At 38.2% G+C, this 19719-nt stretch overlaps 1 protein-coding gene across 1 annotated transcript; it reads right to left on the bottom strand.

Annotated features, from left to right (window-relative positions):
* Positions 1-14734: 14734 nt before the first annotated feature.
* On the bottom strand, positions 14735-16423 carry LOC110281521 (protein BONZAI 3-like). Its single transcript, XM_021143836.2, has 6 exons — positions 16410-16423; positions 16025-16124; positions 15822-15936; positions 15657-15733; positions 15277-15411; positions 14735-14990 (listed from the first exon to the last, which is right to left on the bottom strand). Exons 1-6 carry the CDS (start codon positions 16421-16423, stop codon positions 14973-14975), a joined length of 459 nt encoding a protein of 152 aa, XP_020999495.1. The 3' UTR covers positions 14735-14972.
* Positions 16424-19719: the final 3296 nt, after the last annotated feature.

Raw genomic sequence — 19719 nt, 5'->3', positions numbered from 1 at the left:
CCATTACCACCTAATACAAGCTTCAAGTGGGTACAATCCTTAACCTATAACTTTACTTATTCACTTGAATATGGTTTGCTTGAAACAGATGGCCAGCTTAGAGCTCTTTGCGGCTTTAAGAGTAAGAGGAAAATGGCTCGTACTCAGAGTTGGTGCACAAGGTTCAATAAGGTTCCACGCTTCACCTCGAAGTATACAGATTGGTATCATGCTCAATTGCATGGATCACGGAGAATGTTTGGTCACCATAGTGAGATTCTACTTTTTAAACCGCCCGGATGGAAACATATAGATCAAGACGGAGGCAGATTTAAAAGCAAGGCTTGGAATCCTGGAGTTTATTCTGACATTTGTCACCCCGGGAGCCTAACAATCTGTTTGAAGCTGCTCAGAAGCTTTACATGCCTAGTTTGGGACCCCGGAAGCTATTGGTATTCCAAGCACTAGTGGAGATTTTTGGACGAGTTTAAACATAAGCCACCATAACAGGAAGCTCTTCCACTGTCCAACTTAAGGACTTTAAATAAAAGTGCTAGGTGGGAGACAACCCACCATGGTATGGTCGCTTCTTTTTCAGTTTATTTCATATTATTTGTTTTTATTTTTATTTCCTTTTTATTTTATTTTTATTGAACCTGGCATCATGCATAGCATTCATATTAATCACTGCATTTTGCATTTTTCATGCATAATAAAAAAATAAAAAAACAAAAGGGGTGCACGACGCGACCGCATGCCCCATGCGATCGCGTCATATTGCGAAAACACAACCCGCACGACTGCGTCACCCACGCGGCCGCATGACCTGGTCATCGGCGTAAAGATCCAATGTCCAGAAAGTTGGGCTGGAATCGTGCGGCCCTTGTGCATTTTGCACAAATTGGCCCACGCGATCGCATGCCCTATGAGATCGAACCACTTGCACAAAACCAATCCCACGCGACCGCGTGAGCGATGCGATCGCGTCGCATGGATTGCACATCACCCCAGAAGGAGACAGAGAGTTGCGCTGAAACGGCGCTAGAATCGTGTGTTTAGCACAAATTCCAGCGACGTGATCGCGTGACCCACGTGATCGCGCCATCCCCTCTCCTACCCTCTCACGCAATCGTGCGACCCATGCGATCGCGTCACCCCCATTTTCACCCCCACCACGCGATCGCATGCCCCATGCGGCCGCATGGATTTCAAAATATAACCCCCCCAGGGCACGCAAAACCCTATCCTCGCGCCCCACCCCCAACCCCAACCCCAACCCCTTCTCTCTCATCTCTCAACCACCACCACCCAGCCACCATTACCGCTCCCCCATCACTCTCCCTTTTCTCCCTGACCGCCACTACCCCCCCTCCGCGCCGCCATGCCCTCCACCACCCCGGACTCTGCCCTCACCACCTAGCCATTTTTCTACCCCGTTCTACTTCTTTCGCCTTTCCAGGTTCCGCAACACGCGATCCCTTTTTCCGTTCTTAGTTTTTCTTATTTTTTTCCGTTTATGTTCATGTTTAGGATAGCTAGATATGCATGTTGTAGTGGATTTTAGGATGTTAGGTAGATTAGGCTATGGTTAGTGGATCTAGGTCTGTTTATTTGCACTGTTCTTGCTTCTATTTTATCATATTTGCAAATCTGTTGTTGTTGTAATCTTGTTCATATGCTGTATTTCTTGTATATTGCTGCTCTTTACATTGACTTTTCATGTTTATATTCTTTTTATGTAACTGGAGCTTGACTTTTTAATTCATATGAACTCCTTTGATTGCTGTTTATTTTCCAGGATAATCCATTTTTAGCCAGAATGCTGCCCAAATTTTTGTAAAATGTTCATGTTTTGGTTTGGCAATTTAAACTCTGTTGTCCTCTGCTTTAACCAAACCATTTCATGAATACCATGGCAGGCTTTCTTCTCCTCTTTGATTTCCTGGTTTATAAACTGCATCTGTGATGCTCTGATTCCAATTCTTCTTTATATCTCTTTGAATCAGCATCCAATTGTTTTCCTTGTTTGGTTATGAGTTACTTCTATTCTTACCTGTGAATCCTTGTTACGTGGAATATTTTCTTTATGCCAACTACTTTAACCCACTTTTTACTGACTCACTAATTTTAATTTACTGACCTCTTTTTCAAATTCTCACCATACTAACTTTTTAAAATCTCTTTTCTGACTTTTCACTTTCCTCTAACTTTCTAACCATGGCATAATGATAATTTTTCTATTTAACTTGAACTCTCATACATTTTGGATTGTAAATTATTCCTTTCACACTTTTAAACTGCTATACAATCCTTAATGCACAATTCATAACTCATTTACCTCCTTCCTTTTCTCCTTTGGCGCTTTGAGTTTTCTTTATTTAATTGCCTATTTGCTTTCCTATTTTTATCCATATTCTGATTTTCCATTTTTTAGGATGTCTACCTCACAGAGGAAAGGAAAAGGCAAGGCTACTGGCAAGCACAAAAGAGGAGATTCCTCCTAGTCCATCATTGACTTAATGCATGATTCTTCATGGCGAGAAAAGAACTTTACACAGCAGGAAAAAGCTGACCAGCTGCTCCCTGCAAATGATTCCATAAAATTTGCAAACCAGTACTGTGAGCTGAAGTATCCAGCATTTGCAGACTCCAGAAACCTATACCTAGAGAGAACTTTGAAGATTCCAGAAGCATTCCGGCAGTACACCACTGAGCAAATCAAGCAAAGAGGCTGGTTCTTTCTGGAGAGAGCACTGACAGAGGTCAATGCATCTTGGGTTCAGGAATTCTACTGCAACTACTACCTTACTACCCTAGATGCAGTGAACCTGAGAGGAAAACAGATTCTGGTCACTGAGGAGGCCATAGAGAACATTCTCCAGCTCCCGGCCATGTCCGATCAGCCTGATGGTTATAAAAAGGCTGAGGAGGACATGCACCTGATGCGGTTTGATTGGGATGCTTTGAAGGCCCGGATAGCTCTCGACCTGACTGTTCCTTGGGAGATGGGTTAGGATACCACCATGCCCAGAGGGATCAAGAGAGTGTACTTAAATGATGAGGCTCAGTTATGGCACCAGTTCTTGAGCAACTATGTGATGCCGAGTACTCATGAGACGGAGATTCCAGCTGCCATGATCACCCTCCTATGGTGTGTAATGGAGGGTAGGGACCTTTATCTACCACGCTTTATCCGGCATTATATGGCCAGGGTCCACGTCCGAGGCACCCTCCCTTTTCCTTATCTGATTACACAGCTAGGCCGCCAGGCTGACGTGCCATGGGAGGATGCCGATGAGAGACCACCAGCAGCGGACTGCAGGAAGATCATTCCTCACAGCAGGAACTTCCTCGCTTTGGGGTACAGACCACCACCCTTTACTGCTACTGATGAGACAGCCCCACCGTCTGCTGGACCCTCTTCATCCACAGCTGCCCCTACTGCCCCTGCTGCCACCACTGCACTTCCACCGGCCTCAGAACCCATATACTGCCTCGTGCACCGCCTATTCCGCCAGCTTGATCAGATGGAGCACCGTAACTGGTGCCGGTATGAGAGATTGGAGCGTTGCGGCCAGCGACGCTATTCGCATCTGAAGCTGATGATCCGACAGGGTGCTGACATCCCCTCCGAGCCCGACACACCATCAAAGCCATCAGAGGAAGAGGAGGATGAGCACGAGGAGGAGACTCATTCCCAGGTGGAGACCCATCAGCAGGCAGGCACAGAGCAGACTGCATACCAGGAGTTCCCACATCAGATTGAGGCTACAGATCCGGATATCCCGATCCAGTCCGCACCTCCTCTACAGCAGCCAGACCCTCCGCCCACCACCACCACAGAGCCTCCAGCTACCATCCCTACCAGTGATAACACCCCTTCACACCCGGCTTGACTGAGCATCAGGGACGATGCTTCATTTTAAGTGTGGGGAGATCGCCATCTCTGGCGTTTTATTTTGGTGAACCACTACATCTCTTTTTCTTTTATTTTGGTTATTTTTCTGTATTTTTCTTTTTATTGTTATTTTCTGAGTACTTATACATTGCTACTTTTATGTATTTCTACTCTATTTTCACATTTTGCATTTTTAGTTCATATTTTAGCTATTTAGTTTATTTTAGTTATTTAGTTTAGTTTGCAATTCTGACTTATTAGTGGATTAATTAGTATAGTTTACCCTTTTTAGCATAAGATAGCATAGTTTAAATTGAAAAATATAAAAAGGAAGTAAGCTAGGAAATTGAACATAACAGATTTAAATCCATAAACCTTGTATATATAACATTACATCATATAGTTAAGTTAACAACATTTCATCAAGGAGAAACATTAAAACTTTAAAGGCTATTTTAAATAATTTTTTTATGAGAATAATGGGAATTTTTAACTAAACCTGCATAACATATATGAATGATATATGATGCTTGAGTTAGAGAACACACAGCCTGTGAGTCTTGAGCTTAAATGTATGGTTACGTTCAAACCATAATTTCATTCCTGTGTGTTTCGCTTCTTTTTTTTATTCTGATGTTCTTTACTTTGTTTTAATCTATATGTCCAATTATAGAATATAGAATATAGAATATAGGTACATACCAAAAGAATGATTGAGGCCATTATTTGATATTAACCCACTGACCCCAAAAATAGCCTACCTTTTACATCACCTTTGTTAGCCCCCTTGAGCCTTTAAAATCCCTTTTATTCTATTTAGCAACACTACTAGCCTTAAGCAGAAAAACAAAATAAAATCCCAAGTTGAATCCTTGGTTAGCTTAAGATAGAAAATTATGAATAGATTAAAATGTGGGAAACCTATTGGGAACATGGATGATAGAAACAAAAGGTAGAAAAAGTTGAAAAGAAATAAAATAACTCAGAAAACTTTGGGAAGCATGCTCATGAGAAATCGAAGTTAAGTCACCATATGCATTAAAAAATGTTATTTTTCAGTATTTAGTAAAGGGGATACAAAAGAATTCCCCAATGCAAAATAAAAGCAATGCACATGAGATAAAAATAAAAATTGAAGCATGAGCATGTAACAACAAGTGGGAGAATATGGGAAAATAGGTAAACAAGTTTTGTTTTACTAAATATGTATGTTAGGTGAGATCTTAGTCTAATTAAGGATTCACTTATTAGCTCACTTAGCCTTATACATATATCCTTACCTTTACCTTGGCCCCATTACAACCTTAATTAAAGACCTCATGATTTTTGGTATGACTATATTCTATAATTGTTAATTGGTTAGATGAAGAACAAAGTTATAGAAAGTAAGAATAAAAAGAAAAGTAGAGTGAATAAACCCAATAAACACTGAGTGACTAGAGAGCAAACACAAAATCCAGTGAGGGTTCAATAACTCATCAACATATATCTGTGCTTAAATTACTAATTGTTTTGCAAGTTTGTACAAAATTTTTCTTTCCCATCTCATTTGCTAAAATGCTTTATTATTTGAGGGTTGGCTATATATATATATGACTCCTTGAGAATGTGAATTAATTTGACTACATGTAAGCTTTATATATGAGGGGATAAATTAGAATTGCATGACTCATTTAGGTAGATGCATTTAGAATAGGTTGCATTGCATAACATTCCACCACTTTAACCTTACCTTATTCTTTACCTTGGATTTAGCATGAGGACATGCTATTGTTTAAGTGTGGGGAGGTTGATAAACCCATATTTCATGAGTTATTTTGTGCTTAGTTTGAGTGATTTATTCAATCCTTCACCCACTTATTCAATATTAATTGCATGGTTTTACTTTCCCTTCCTTATTATGTGACGTATGTGAAAAACATGTTTTCTAAGCTTTAAAATTATTTTAATTACCTTTATTTCCATTTGATGCCGTGCTTAGTGTGTTGAGTAGTTTCAGATTTTCTAAGGCAGAATGACTTAAAGGATGGAAAAGGAAACATACAAAAATGGAAGGAAAGTGCGAAATGGAGTTTCGAAGAAACTGGCACCCACGCGATCGCATGGATGACGCGATCGCGTGCCAGAAGCAAAGAAGCAGCGACGCGGCCGCATGACTGAGGCGACCGCGTGCCTTAAGCAGAACGCATACGACGCGGACGCGTGACTGATGCAACCGCGTGGCAAGGAAAAGCTCCGAATGACGTGACCGCGTGACCCACGCAGACGCGTGACAGAGGCCACGAATCAGAATTTATAGAATACGCCCCCAGCGATTTCTGAAGCCCTTTTTGGCCCAGATCCAAGTACAGACAGCATAGACTAGAGGTTATAAACTGTGGGAATGCATCCATTCAGAGGGGGCTCGCATTTTTGTTACTTCCCATGATTTAGATTTAGTTTTGAGAGAGATTCTCTCCTCTCTCTCTTAGGATTAGGATTTAGGACTTCTCTTAGCTTGTAAGAGTGACTCTCGATCCAGGTTTTTATATTTCCTTGTTTTTAAAGCTTTCCTTTCACTTTATTTATTTATTCCAGCATTTGAGTTAATTATTTACTTTTATAATTTAATTTATGAATTATTCCATGTCACAGATTATTGTTTGAATTAATAATAATTGAGGTATTTTCAGTTTATGATTGCTTGCTTTTATTTACGTTACCATTGCTTCCGATCTGAAGATATTTTATTCCAGCAATTTACTTTTTCCCCCTTTTGGTCTTGGTTAAGAAATCAGTAACTCAACAGTTGTCAAACTCAGCGTAAGTGATAATCGTTATCTTGCTAATCGAACTGAACTTCAATAATCCCAACTTTCTCTTAGGAAATAAATAGGATTCGAAGGTCAAACTAATTAGTCCCTTGACTTACCTTTGCTTCAAAGGTTAACTAAGTGGAATTAAGATACAACTTTCATTATTGTTGAGAGGGATAACTAAGTTGGACTTCTAATTTCTCTCACCTTGCCAAAAGTTGCTTTACAGTATTTATTTATTTTAATTGTCATTTATTTTACTTGCCATTTATATTACTTATTCCTCATTCTTGAAACCCCGAATTCACAATCTCCATAGCCAATAATAAGAACATACCTCCTTGCAGTTCCTTGAGAAGACGACCCGAGGTTTGAATACTCGGTTAACAACTTTTAAAGGGGTTTGTTACTTGTGACACCCAAAACGTTTGTATGAAAGAACTTTCGAAGGTTTAGAAACTATACTTGCAACGAGGATTTATCCACAAATTTCTAGACCACGCAAAAGTTCTCTCATCAAAGATGTAACTCGAGAGCAAGTTGTTCAATATCTAGGAGCCATCATGAAGCTGAATGCTAAATTGTTTGGTAATGAGACTTGGGACGGTGAACCTCCCTTGCTCATCAGTGAACTAGATACATGGGTTCAGCAAACCTTACCTCAAAAGAGACAAGATCCTGGCAAATTCTTAATACCCTGTACCATAGGCACCCTGACCTTTGAAAAAGCTCTGTGTGACCTGGGGTCAAGCATAAATCTTATGTCACTCTCTGTAATGGAGAAGTTGCGGATCATTAAGGTACAGCCTGCCATATTTTCATTATAAATGGCAGATAAGTCAATAAGACAGGCGTATGGATTGGTAGAGGACGTGTTAGTAAAGGTTGAAGGCCTTTACATCCCTGCTGATTTCATAATCTTAGACACTAGGAAGGAGAAGGATGAATGTATCATCCTTGGAAGACCTTTCCTAGCCACAGCAGGAGCTGTGATAGATGTTAACAAAGGAGAATTAGTCCTTCAATTGAATAGGGACTACCTTGTGTTTAAAACCCAAGGTATTCTTCTGTAACAATGGAGAGGAAGCATGAAAAGCTTCTCTCAGTACAGAGTCAAACAAAGCCCCCACCATCAAACTCTAAGTTTGGTGTTGGGAGGCCATAGCCAAACACTAAGTTTGGTGTTGAATCCCCACATCCAAACTCTAAGTTTGGTGTTTAGAGTCTATAACATTGACCTGATCACCTGTGTGGCTCCATGAGAGCCCACTGTCAAGCTATTGACATTAAAGAAGCGCTTATTGGGAGGCAACCCAATTTTTATTTATCTATTTTTCTTTTTTGTTCTTTTTTGTTTTATTAGGTTCATAATCATGTGAAGTCACAAAAGAAAATACTAAAATTAAAAACAGAATCAAAAACAGTAGAAGAAAAATCACACCCTGGATGAAAGACTTACTGGCGTTTAAACGCCAGTAAGGAGCATCTGGCTGGCGTTCAATGCCAGAACAGAGCATGGATCTGGCGCCAGAAACAAGCAACATCCTGGCATTTAAACGCCAGGAATACATATTGAGGAAAGCTGGCACTGAACGCCAGAAACAAGCATGGAACTGGCGTTCAATGCCAGAAACATGCTACAGATGGGTGCTGAACGCCCAAAACAAGCATCAATCCGGCGTTCAAACGCCAGAATTACATGCAAGGCATTTCACACGCCTAATTGGTGTAGGGTTGTTAAATCCTTGACACCACAGGATCTGTGAACCCCACAGGATCATCTCAGGATCTGTGGACCCTACAGGATCCCCACCTACCTTAACTCACCTTCTCTCCTCTTCACACAATCCCATAAACACTCTTCCTAAAAAAAATCTTCACCAATCACCTCAATCTCTCTTCCCCATCACCTCTTCACCACTCACACCCTTCCACTCTTCCCCATAAACTCCACCTACCTTCAAAATTCAAAAACACTTTCCCACCCAACCCACCCAATATGGCCGAACCTTAACCCCTCTCCCTCTACTATATAAACCCCTCCATTCTTCTTCATTTTCACACAACACAACCCTCTCTTTTCCTCCTTGGCTGAAACACAACCCTCTCTCCCTCTCCTCCATATCTTATTCTTCTTCATCTATTCTCTCTTCTCTTGCTCGAGGCTAAGCAATATTCTAAGTTTGGTGTGGTAAAAGCATAACTTTTTGTTTTTCCATAACCACCTATGGCACCTAAGGCCGGAGAAACCTCTAGAAAAGGGAAAGCGAAGACAAAAGCTTCCACCTTCGAGTCATGGGAGATGGAGAGATTCACCTCTAAAGCCCATCAAGACTACTTCTATGATGTTGTGGCCAAGAAGAAGGTGATCCCTGAGGTCCCTTTCAAACTCAAGAAAAATAAGTATCCGGAGATCCGACATGAGATCCAAAGAAGAAGTTGGGAAGTTCTGACCAACCCCATTTAATAAGTCAGAATCTTAATGGTTCAAGAGTTCTATGCCAATGCATGGATCACTAGGAACCATGATCAAAGTGTGGATGGTTCGGGAGAAATACTTAGACTTCAGTCCGAAAAATGTAAGGTTGGCATTCAACTTGCCTATGATGCAAGGAGATGAATGCCCCTACACTAGAAGGGTCAACTTTGATCAAAGGTTGGACCAAGTCCTTATGGACATATGTGTTGAAGGAGCTCAATAGAAAAGAGACTCCAAAGGCAAGCCGGTTCAATTAAGAAGATTGGACCTCAAGCCTGTGGCAAGAGGATGGAGCAAACAAGAGAGCCCACTCATGGATCCCAAGAGACGCATGAGGAAGCTCATCACCAAGAAATCCCGGAAATTCCTCAAGGGATGCACTTTTCTCCCAACAACTATTGGGAACAACTCAACACTTCTCTAGAAGACTTGAGTTACAATATGGATCAATTAAGGGTGGAACATCAAGAACACTCCATCATTCTCCATGAAATTAGAGAAGATCAAAGAGTAATGAGGGAGGAGCAACAAAGGTAAGAAAAAGACATAGAAGAGCTCAAGGACATCATTGGTTCTTCAAGAAGAAAGCGCCACCATCACTGAGGTGGACTCATTCCTTGTTCTTATTTCTCTGTTTTTTTTCTCGTTTTTTTATGCTTAATGTTTATTTATGTTTGTGTCTTTCCATCATGATCATTGGTATGTGGTGTCTATGTCTTAAGGCTATGAATAATTCCATGAATCCTTCACCTCTCTTAAATTAAAAAAGGTTTTAATTCAAAAGAACAAGAAGTACATGAGTTTCAAATTTATCCTTGAATTTAGTTTAATTATATTGATGTGGTGACAATACTTTTTGTTTTCTGAATGAATGCTTGAACAGTGCATATTTTTTATCTTGTTATTTATGAATGTTAAAATTGTTGGCTCTTGAAAGAATAATGAACAAAGAGAAATGTTACTGATAATCTGAAAAATCATGAAATTGATTCTTGAAGCAAGAAAAAACAGTGAAAAAGCAAAAGATTACGAAAAAAATAATAATAGAAAGAAAAAGAAAAAGTAAGCAGAAAAAGCCAATAGCCCTTAAAACCAAAAGGCAAGGGTAAAAAGGATCCAAGGCTTTGAGCATCAATGGATAGGAGGGCCCAAGGAAATAAAATCCAGGCCTAAGCGCTAAATCAAGCTATCCCTAACCATGTGCTTGTGTCATGAAGGTCCAAGTGAAAAGCTTGAGACTGAGTGGTTAAAGTCATGATCCAAAGCTGAAAAGGTTCACCCAGTCATGTGTCTGTGGCATTTATATATCCGGTGGTAATACTGGAAAACAAAGTGCTTAGGGCCACGGCCAAGACTCATAAAAGTAGTTGTGTTCAAGAATCAACAAACTTAACTAGGAGAATCAATAACACTATTTGAAATTCTAAGTTCCTAGAGATGCCAATCATTCTAAACATCACAGGATAAAGTGAGATGCCAAAACTGTTCAGAAGCAAAAAGCTACAAGTCCCACTCATCTAATTAGAATTAATATTCATTGATATTCTGAGATTTATAGTATGTTCTCTTCTTTTTATCCTATTTGATTTTTAGTTGCTTGGGGACAAGCAACAATTTAAGTTTGGTGTTGTGATGAGCAGATAATTTATACGCTTTTTGGCATTGTTTTTAGGTAGTTTTTAGTAGGATCTAGCTACTTTTAGGGATGTTTTTATTAGTTTTTATGTAAAATTCATATTTCTAGACTTTACTATGAGTTCGTATGTTTTTCTGTGATTTCAGGTATTTTCTGGCTGAAATTGAGGGACCTGAGCAAAACTCTAATAAAAGGCTAACAAAAGACTGCTGATGCTGTTGGATTCTGACCTCCCTGCACTCGAAATGGATTGTCTAGAGCTATAGAACTCCAAATGGCGCGATCTCAACGGTGTTGAAAAGTAGACATCCAGAGCTTTCCAGCAATATATAATACTCCATGCTTTATTCGAGATTAGACAACGTAAACTGGCGCTCAACGCCAGTTCCATGTTGCATTCTGGAGTCAAACTCCAGAAACACGTCACGAACCAGAGTTGAACGCCAGAAATACGTTACAACTTGGCGTTCAACTCCAAAAGAAGCCTCTGCACGTGTAAAGCTCATGTTCAGTCCAAGTACGCACCAAGTGGGACCGGGAAGTGGATTTCTGCATCAATTACTTACTTCTGTAAACCCTAGTAGCTAGTCTAGTATAAATAGGACATTTTACTATTGTATTAGACATCCTGGATCCTGGATTGTATTTTTGATCCTGTGATCACATTTTGGGGGCTGGCCATTTGGCCATGCCTGGACCTTCATCACTTATGTATTTTCAACGGTGGAGTTTCTACACACCAGAGATTAAGGGTGTGGAGCTCTGTTGTACCTCGAGTTTTAATGCAATTACTACTATTTTCTAATCAATTCAGTTTATTCCTATTTTAAGATATTCGTTGCACTTCAACATGATGAATGTGATGATCTGTGACACTCATCATCATTCTCACCTATGAACGCGTGACTGACAACCACTTTCGTTCTACCTTAGACCGGGCGTATATCTCTTGAATGCCTTAATCAGAATATTCGTGGTATAAGCTAGAATTGATGGCGGCATTCATGAGAATTTGGAAAGTTTAAACCTTGTCTGTGGTATTCCGAGTAGGATTCAGGGATTGAATGACTGTGACAAGCTTCAAACTCGCGATTGTTAGTCGTGATGACAAACGCAAAAGAATCAAGGGATTCTATTCCGACATGATCGAGAACCGACAAATGATTAGCTGTGCTGTGACAGAGCATTTGGACCATTTTCACTGAGAGGATGGGATGTAGCCATTGACAACGGTGATGCCCTACATACAGCTTGCCATGGAAAAGAGTAAGAAGGATTGAATAAAAGCAGTAGGAAAGCAGAGATCCAACAGGGACAAAGCACCTCCATACATTGTCTGAAATTCTCACCAATGATCTACATAAGTATTTCTCTCTTTATTTTCTATTTATTTACTATTATTATTCGAGAACTCCATAACCAATTATTATCCGCCTAACTGAGATCTACAAGATGACCATAGCCTGCTTGCTTCATACCAATAATCTCCGTGGGATCGACCCTTACTTACATAAGGTTTATTACTTGGACGACCCAGTGCACTTGCTGGTTTATTGTACGAGGTTATGAAGAAAGTGCTAAGTTATAAATGCGCATACCAAGTTGAAGCCATTATTAGAGATCACAATTTTGCCTACCAGTTAGCTACCAGGACTTGTCGGGTTGGCTCTATAACCGACAGATGATATCATCAGCCACTAGGGACAGGCATGCATCATATGCATTTATGTGACATTGTTTGGGTGTGCATATTATACTTGGTTTGCCTATGTGATTAATTGCTAATTGTTCTACTTGCAATAACTGTTCGTTTGTGCTTGCATCTTCCTATTTGTGTTTGCTACTGGGACTCTGTTGGACTGTGGTGATTGGTTGATGGTTGGATTGTTTGGGCCTAGGGCCGTGGTTGGAATGAGATGAATCGATGGTTGGTTTCGGTTTTGTGTTTCTGGTTTGCAATAAAATATGAAAATGTTATTTTGTTTCAGCATAGATAAACCGTTTTGAAAGGCTTTTGAGTTGTTGAGAAATTGAATGGTTCCTCTTTCAGAAAAGATTTCTGACTTTACTTTTATTGAAAACCGTTGTTTTTGAAAAGAGGCATAAGACGATTATTAATCACTGGTGCGGTTATCTTCACGTATCCTATTACAGTAATTTCCAAAAACCCTCTACTGAGAACCCTTTCGAGGATGATGTTCTCACCCCCCTACATTTTCCCCTTTCAGGATATGGGCGCAGAAGTCACGAAGAGTTTATTTAGTTGTTGTTGAAATGCTTTGTATTGCTTTAGATTATTATTTATTGTACCATCGCCCTTATCTTGAGATATTCTGTAAGAGGGATAGGATTTGTATTGGATACTGCTTGTAATATTATTTATAAATATATGTATCTATATGGATGTATCATTTATGAGTTTTTGTAAGTTGTATGGTATGTATGGATGTACGTTGTATAGCAAAAGTATTTTTCTTTGGGAGCGGTCTTGCGGTTTAAAGTTTTAAACAGGCTCATATTTTAGTATTAAATAGTATAAGTGTCATCGTAATGTCCGAGCTATCACAGTCGCGCAGCCGGAAGCGTGAGCTTTGGTAGTTAGGGTGTTACAAGGGGTAATGAATATTATAATGTTCAGGCTTCCCAATTTCTTCTGAAATTTCTCTATTTTATATTTAGTTTCCTGTTTTTCCTTATTTATTTATTTATTTAGCTGGGTGTTTTGTAGGACAAGTTGGTCTCCAAAATGTTATGCATGCTACGCGCCTATTCTTTAATCCTGATTTGGCTGAAGTAGTTGATTTCAAAAATAGGTTATTGGATAGTATCTTAATAAATGACATGTTTAGTTCATTGGTGTTCGTATTTATAGTTTTAACTTAGTTAATATAATTTTGTTTTATTCTCTTTATTTGTGTTTTAAGTTTAGTTGATATTGTTTCTGTTTTTTTTTTTCCGGGATCTTTCTTTTTTTTCATTCTTCTATGATGATTAGTATGGTTGACCAAGGTATCAATGGAACACAACCATTGTTTATTGCTAATGAGGGCAAGGGTGTTTCATTGGAAGATGATTTTATGCGGCTTACTAGGAAATGCACTATTGAGGAACTCCATGATAACAATGAGGTTTATTAAGTTTTTCCATGTCTTTAGTCAATTTTGACTTAGTTGTCTTTTGATGAAAAACTTATACAAAATTATGTTTTCCATTTATATCTCAATGTTTATTTTTTATGTTATAATAGGAAGTGTGTTTTGTGGTTTTTGGTACTGTGAGATCTATTGTCACTACAAGAAAAACACCCATTCAGGTACACTTGAAAAGTGTAGCCAAAAGTGAAAAAAAATGATGCCTTAGGCTACGGCTACGCTTTTTGGGCTACGGCTACGCTTTTTGGAGTGATTCCTATTCGGCCGTTGCCTATTCTCAAAGGCTACGCTTTTCTACACCAAGGGCTACGCTTTTGGCGTTTGGGAATAGGCTACGCTTTTCAAGTGATGCTGTTCAGGACCAAAGGCTACGCTTTTCAGCTTTCATTCTTCCAGAATAGGCTACGCTTTTCAATGCCACTGCATCACTTGTAAAGCGTAGCCCCATTGTATACCATAGCTACTTTTTATAAGCGTAGCCTTAGGTCCCTTTTTTTTTTGGTATACTATAGCTACTGTATATAAGCGTAGCCTTAGGTCTCGTTTTTTTTTTCTGTATACTATAGCTACCGTATATAAGTGTAGCCTTAGGTCTCATTTTTTTTTCTATACTATAGCTACTGTACATATAAGTGTAGCCTTTGGTCTTTTTTTTCTTCTGTATATATATATAATTATCTAATAATTATTAATACAACATAATAGTTAATATGATTACATGTATAAATGAATTGAATATTACAAAATAAAAATAAAAACATAATTATACTAAATAATTTCTTTATATAATAAAAATTGTCTCAAACCAAAATATATTTATAACATTGATCCAAAAGTACTAGAATGAAATTAACTATAAAAATTCATACAACTCAAATTAAAGTAAGCATAGCCATAACAAAACCATAATATCACTTGGCCAATAAAGGTATCTTCTAATAAAAATCATTAGTCAACCATACATGTAAAGATCCTAAATAGCACTCTATCTTAGCCAATAAACCACAATAATAGTCAGCTTAATCTTCATTGCTTAATCTTTATTGTTATCCTGCATAATTATATAGATAAGTAGTTAAAAAAATATTCATAATGACATTCGTAATTATAAAAATTAAATGGAACACGTAGTCATACTATGCCAAGAAAGCATATATACTAGAAGCAATGTTTTTCGTAAAATATAAATTACAAGTTGGTATTATTTGTACTCAGTTCACCCTGCATACCAAGTTTGGTTTCTTCACCCTTAGGCTTGGTGTAAACGGAAGAGTGAATACAACAAAAATAATTTTTCTTTTCGAGAATGATCTTCAAAAATTGAAAAAATTTCTCACCTCGGAGTCTCTTGGACTACCATTCAGATTAAAACAGTGGGAAACGGCACCAGCTGTGCTTCCTCCAAATCCCCAAGCAGGAAACTTCCTATCAGAGTCATAGAACTGAATAACCTCCCCAACCTCCATTATAGCCTGCAAAAGATTAATATTACTATGCTGATTAGTGATTAGGCAAGACTTTTATATATACAGCATAATGTCACCTTATCATATTAGTTAGTCCAATCATATATCATTGTATTTTCAAGAATTTTGTTTTGAAGCACTATCATTATCAATATTGCAAAATAGAAGACCATATTCTATTGTGCTCCAAAAATTTCTGGATCAGAACAGCAGTTCAGAGTCATTTATTGAGAACAAAGTATCAAGCTTACCCTTTGATATGAATTTAACTGACCCGAGACATCAATATAATGCAAAGAATCTGAATATCGAGGATTTCCATTTGAAGCTGGACAAATTTTGAATCAGTTAGCATGATATAAGATGAATATGTAATTTCAGTAATCATCTTCACCAAGATAACAATATTTACTTACCAGTGAAATCCACAGCAACCATGAAGTTCAGTTCAAATCCACTGGATACATAATCAATAAAGCTGAATTGCTCCCTTTCACAATATTGATCCACAAAAAGTTGACCCTTCAGCATCTGCATAGAAGAAATTCCAAGAACTATGAGATTCAGCACAGAAGTGGACCATAAAATGTAATTCTATTATTGCATGGTCAATAAGTACCTTCTCTTCTTTTCTGTGGTGTGTGGATGGTATGAACAAATTTGTGCCTGTACTCTCTTTGTTAAGCCTTTCTAGGTCTGCTATTGATGATCTCAGTTTACTGAAGGCAATAAAAATTGATATCAATATATATATATATATATATATATATATATATATAATATTTATTATGATGAAGATACCATAAAACTAGCAAGGAATAAGAAATTTCCTTAACAAAGTCCACAAACTCTTTGTATCACTTCTGTACAAAACAGGAATTGTTATTATTAATATTATTAATTTCTTATACTATGTTCTGTATTAATTATTAATTTAAAAAAGCTTTTAATTATATCTATTATAGCTTAAATAACATAGTCTTTTTATATTTATTGGTATGTACAAGGTTATTGCCATTGTTGAAGGCTCACCTGATATGGCTACATAAACAGGATTGTATATGATTGGTTTTCATGTTAATCAGATTTCTTTCTTTCAATTCAATTTACAATTCACCTCACCTTTCTTCTTCCTCTTCTACTTCTTCTCTACTCCTTGTCTTCTTTTCATTCTTTACATTCTTCACACCATTTCTGTTTCTGGCTAACCAAGAAACCGTTCAAACTGTAAGAACTCTGTTAGAAACAGGAAGCTGAAAACAGAGAAACGAAAGCCAACTTATTCATTGAGAAATCACAGAAACAAAAGCTTATTAACGCTGCATTTGGATTCAGTCTCAGAAACAAAAATACAGAGAAAATAGACAAGCTGTATATTAAATCACAGTTCACAAACCCTAAAATACCACACATCTTCATCAATAACAGCATGCATGTTATCAAATTACAGTTCACAGACCCATATTTCAGAGATTAAAAGCCCCAAATTAAAACCCCTAAAATAGGAACCCTAAGCCACTGATCAATTTCAGAAGCAAATAGAAATCAATACATACCTATTCAATGATGTGAGCACAGCGAAGACGATGATGAGAAGCACGGAGATGATGATGGTGAGAGCGGCGCAGCGACGATGGTGACGGTCGCACACCGACGATGGTGAGGGCCGCACAGCGATGATCAGTGCAAGCGATGGCGAAGAGGAGATGACGACGGTCAATGTGGAGAGTAGTGCAGGTGAGTCGTGAGTGGGAGGCGATGACTCTCAATGGCGACAGTGAGAGGGTTTCCGCTTGTAGTGAGGCGGTCAATGGCGAGAGTGAGAGGGTGAATGGCGAGACCGAGAGTGAGAGGGTCAATGGCGAGCGTGAGTGGGGGGCGACGATGGTGAGCTATCGAGACCGAGAGTGAGAGGGTGCTATGGAGGGTTGTTGCTCGAGGATGAAGGTGACTAAGACTCGAAGTTTAATTTGCTTAGTTTTACTAAGTGTTAAGGTCTTTCAGGAAAAACAAGGAAAAAAATTACTAAGTGTTAAGTTTTTGGCTCTAGAGACATTAGGCATCACTTTTGAAACGCACCCAAAACTTAACAAATAGGCTATCCTTTAAAAGCGTCTCCTTTGATATGAAAAGTGAACCTATAGATATCAACCTACGGCTACGCTTTTTAAGTGATATCTTTAATACCTAAGGCTACGCTTTTTAAATGATGCTGCATTTGTGTATCCTTTTCTCTTATAAAAAGGCAACACAGAGAAAAGCGTAGCCTATTCTATGAATAGGCTACGCTTTTCAAATGTAGCCTAAAAAAAGTGTGGCTGAATGGGTATTTTTCTTGTAGTGTGTGGATGAGGGACCTTGGTGGTATTCAGTTTGTGTTTGTGGGAAGTCAATTCAACCTCAAGGTGGTGCATATTATTGTGATTTTTGTCAGCACTATGTTACCAATGTGACTCCTAGGTATGTTGTGTTTATTTCTTTCTATGTGATCTTCTCTTTTTTTTCTTTTGTTGTTTAATTCTCTTTGTTCCATTTTTCTAATTATAGTTATTTTTTTGTGTTAAATTTCTTATTGGGTAATTCTTCTATGGTCAGATATAGGATCAAAATAGTTGTGGAGGATGATAATGGACATGGTGTATTTGTCTTATTCAATTGTGAGGCTGCTTACTTATTAAAAAAATCATGTGCTGATCTGTTTGGAGAGGTTCAAAAGGATCTAAGTGTATGGTTTATTCTTTTCTTCTATTGTTGAGTTTAATAGTGGATAAGATCTGTTTGTGCCATATATAATTATTTGTTGACTCTGTTTGAGTGTCTATTTGGTCCTTGATTTTTCTAAGAACCATGTGTTCAAATTATTTTGCAGGTTGTCTGTGGAGATAGTTATCCTATGATGTTCTAGCAATTGCTGGGGAAAAAATGCTTCTTAAGATAGATACCAAGAGTGTTGGTGCAGACAAATATTTCGGAACTTTTCGTGTGAGAAGAGTTTGCGATGAGGCTGTTATTATTGCCATGTTTGAGTTGCCTAACTATGATGCGGATGATGAGCGTACTCCAGTGATGGTTGCATCTTCAAACTCGTGTATTTGATATGTACCTATCTCTTAATGTTGTTTTGGTTTATTCCGTCCTTCTTCTTTATTGGTTTTTTTTTCGTTTGATTTTCTTTTATTTTTTTAATAAATCATGTTTAGGATGGTTATTTGAGAAAGATCCCTTCAAGTGACCATGAATATATTGTTGGCATGAAAGATCTGTGTGAGGAGTCATAAACCCCATTTTTAGGGTTTATCTTGTTTTGAATTTAGAGGGTTTTGTCAATTTTTCTCACATTTATTCAATGAAATTGCATGGTTTTGTAATTCTCCCCTGAATTGTGCTTAAGTGTAAAAACATGCTTTTTAGGCCTTTAATTTGCTAGTTTTAATTCACCCTTGATTCCACTAGATGCCTTGATGTGTTTGTTAGTGAATTCAGGTTGAAAAAGGGCTAGAAATGGATCAAAGGAGTGAAGAGAAAAGCATGCAAAGTGGAGAACTCATAGAAAAACAAGGATTTGGAGAGAACTCATCGATGCGCACGCGTGCACTATGCATATGCGTGGATGTGAAGTCGCATGGCGACGCGTACCGTGCATTACGCGTACGCGTGGAAAGTAAAATGCCAAGCGATGCGTATGCGTGACCCATGTGTACGCGTCGCTGCTCGCACGTGACCTCATTAAAGTAAAAACACTGGGGGTGATTTCTGAGCTTCCCAGGCCCAAATTCAACTGATTCCAAGGACTATTTCATGCAGAATTGAAGATTGGACAAGGGGGGAGCACTTAGTGTAGTGATAATGAGCCTTTAGTTAGTTTTATAGAGAGAGAAGCTCCCTCTTCTCTCTAGAATTAGGTTAGGTTTAGGTTAAATTCTCTTAGATCTAGGTTTAATTTCATGTTTCTATCTACTTTTCCTTTACAATTTCTTGTTCTATTGTCTTGATTTCTCTCATTCCTCTTGTTAATTTCTCATTTTGGTTATGTTTATGTTATGAACACTCTTGTCAATTTCAAATTCCTTTAATGCAATTTGAGGTATTTCATGTTAATTTTGCTTTCTTTAGTTGCTATTGTTGATTACTTGTATTGGGTAGTAGTAGATTTTATTAATTCTTGCGATTTACTATGCTTTCCTTTTATGCCTTCCAAGTGCTTGACAAAATACTTGGAAGGACGTTAGAGTAAATTTTTGGTGTTCTTGGCTTAGGATGGTAATTTAGGAACCCTTGAGTTACTAATGTCCAAGTGATTGATAATTGGGATCC

This window comes from Arachis duranensis, chromosome 5, assembly GCF_000817695.3.
Source record: "Arachis duranensis cultivar V14167 chromosome 5, aradu.V14167.gnm2.J7QH, whole genome shotgun sequence".
Taxonomy (NCBI): Eukaryota; Viridiplantae; Streptophyta; class Magnoliopsida; order Fabales; family Fabaceae; genus Arachis; species Arachis duranensis.
Note: the sequence above shows the minus strand (reverse complement) of the source record. Positions and strands in the feature narration are given on the sequence as shown.

What these genes read in the sequence shown, in the direction of transcription:
- LOC110281521 (XM_021143836.2), bottom strand. An exon ending in GGTTGCTGTGGATTTCACTG is followed by an intron (nt 15,734 to 15,821) that starts GTAAGTAAATAT and finishes AAATTTGTCCAG; the next exon opens with CTTCAAATGGAAATCCTCGA. An exon ending in AGTTAAATTCATATCAAAGG is followed by an intron (nt 15,412 to 15,656) that starts GTAAGCTTGATA and finishes AATCTTTTGCAG; the next exon opens with GCTATAATGGAGGTTGGGGA.